This window comes from Brassica napus, chromosome A9 (genome assembly GCF_020379485.1).
Source record: "Brassica napus cultivar Da-Ae chromosome A9, Da-Ae, whole genome shotgun sequence".
In the NCBI taxonomy this organism is placed as follows: domain Eukaryota; kingdom Viridiplantae; phylum Streptophyta; class Magnoliopsida; order Brassicales; family Brassicaceae; genus Brassica; species Brassica napus.
The window spans coordinates 35,782,272-35,784,592 of NC_063442.1; the positions used below are offsets into that span (position 1 = coordinate 35,782,272).

The 2,321-nt window shown below is 32.9% G+C and overlaps 1 protein-coding gene across 1 annotated transcript; it reads right to left on the bottom strand.

The window, feature by feature from the left end:
* Positions 1 to 450: 450 nt before the first annotated feature.
* On the bottom strand, positions 451 to 2,062 carry LOC106364932 (transcription factor ORG2). Its single transcript, XM_013804410.2, has 2 exons — positions 1,721 to 2,062; positions 451 to 1,000 (listed from the first exon to the last, which is right to left on the bottom strand). Exons 1-2 carry the CDS (start codon positions 2,030 to 2,032, stop codon positions 557 to 559), a joined length of 756 nt encoding a protein of 251 aa, XP_013659864.1. The 5' UTR covers positions 2,033 to 2,062; the 3' UTR covers positions 451 to 556.
* Between the last annotated feature and the right edge of the window lie 259 nt (positions 2,063 to 2,321).

Here is a 2,321-nt window from a genome sequence, read left to right on the forward strand (position 1 = left end):
CATGGGAAAATACAGGAAAGGGAATCGATTAGGGGATACCTTTTTCAACTTCTTCTCGCCAACGATGACTTCACCAAATACCTGAGAGAATCGATTAGGTGGATTAGTTTTTTTTTGTTGCTCTTTGGTTCCAAACCTTGAAGCGTGCTGTTCATCGCTCTGGAAGATGGGATATTTATACTCATAGCTTCAGTCGGTTACGTTGGAAAGCGAAGAAGTAGATTGAAGCCTTGAAGGCTTCACAGTGGAAGAAGTGGGTTAAGTACATACAAACCCAAATCACAGAACCTATTCATAAAAAAACGAAATGAGCACAAGAAGCCTAAATGAAAAAAACAGAAGGCCCAATCAGAGAACACAAAGTAAAAGAGCAAAAATGAGTTCCGTAACTTTTTTTTTTAAGGTGACGTGTCAAAAAAAGCCCCTCCAACACTTTATATATAGATAATCGATCATTGGCTTCGACCAAAAACAGTAACAACTCGACTACAAGTCTACAACACTTTAGTCAAGAATGACATATATCTATAGAAAAGAACGACACAAGAACAAATTATCATTTAGACGAGTATCCACATTTCTCATACAAGTACAAAATCCTTTGACTTAGCTCTTCGCAGATTAGCTTGTAATTATCAAACGTGTCCAATTGGAGATGCAAAGTGTAGAAGATTCGTTCTCCTTGAGAACTCAAAAATGAAACATCCACGATAAGAAACCCATCTTCTTCTAGTCCACACAATACATTATATATGAAAAAATTATGAATCTTGGACGATGAGATTTGTACCATCACTTCGTTGTCTCTAAGCTTAGTCGCAAAAACAGTGGAAACATAACCAGCAATCACCTTTGGTTGCGGCTGAACGTAACGTTCTTTTTGAACCAATACTCGCACCAATAGGTCATCCTTCTTTTGTCTTAGCTTATTCGCTTGCTTTTTCAGCTCCGTTATGTACTGCACGCTCCGAGAGACCGTCTTAGGAATACTTAGCTTCTTCTGCAAGAAATAATAAGGCCAAAATAAATAAATAAAAATTTGATAAGATATTAATATATTATGGTTCTAAATGATACCAAATATACAGACTAATTATATTTTTAGTCGGTTTTGAAATGAAACGTATTAATTCTGATGACATATCACAGATTCAATGTAACAGATCCATGTCTATAAAAAGAAAAATTTAGAACATTGGTTAGGGCAATATTTTTTATTTGTAAGACTTATTTAAGGGGCATGTATAGCAAAATATCATTTTACTGGTAATTTTATTTAATATGTTTCGCTAATTTGAACCTAAATTACAATAAATACTTTTGGAACTTCTATTTATAATAATTAATTTAATTTAAAAATAAGTTACTTCCAACTATATCTATATCTATGACAAGATCTAATTTCTTTCATGTTCTTTTATTTATTTTTATAATATATGTATTGTGATAAAAATATTCTTGAACGTAGATCATTATTGATATATTTGGAATTAATGACAACGTTGTCTATTACTTTGTTACAAAATTAGAATAAATTTATATTAAAAACTAGACGTGTAACATTTTGTTTTGTTTTACAAAAAAAAAGTTTGTAAACTTTTCTTCAAAAGATTTATTTCAAAACGTTGTATTGTTTTATTATAAAACATTTTTTTGTAAAATATAAAGGGATATGATTTTTATTTAGTCTAGGGCATTAAAATATTTTGTTTAGTCTTACGAGCTCATCCAAGTCTGGAAGACATGAACGAAGAGATGTGAACAAGGAGTTGATCTTCTTGCGACGGTTACGCTCATTAGCATTGTGATTAAGCTTCTTCATCACGACCGAATTGCTGTCTATTCCGTTTACCTCCGACGAAACAGAATCCACTAAGCTGGTCTGATGATGAACCACTCCATACATATTCGGTACCGGAAAATCAAGAAACGTGCCGTTGTTATGGTTATCTCTGACAATGTTGTAGCTCTCGTACACTCCCGTCGACTCCCGCCCAAAGTTTGGGAAAAATGTATGGCCCAATGCATGCATTTTTGCTTGATTAAAGACGAATGTTTAGATTTTTTTTTTCTCTTAAAGCTGTTTGGTTGGGATTACCCTGATCCATATGTATAATATTATTGGCCCGCCACATATATATAGATAGTAGGATTGACTGGCTAAATAAAGAAACAAACTAGATCTAGACCCGCCCGACCGGGCGGGTGTTTTTTTCTGTTTACTTAATGCAATTAAAATTTTTTACACCTTATATAATGTATCAAATTTTTATACAAATGATGAAAAAAATACATCACATAATACAAATATTGCTGTAACA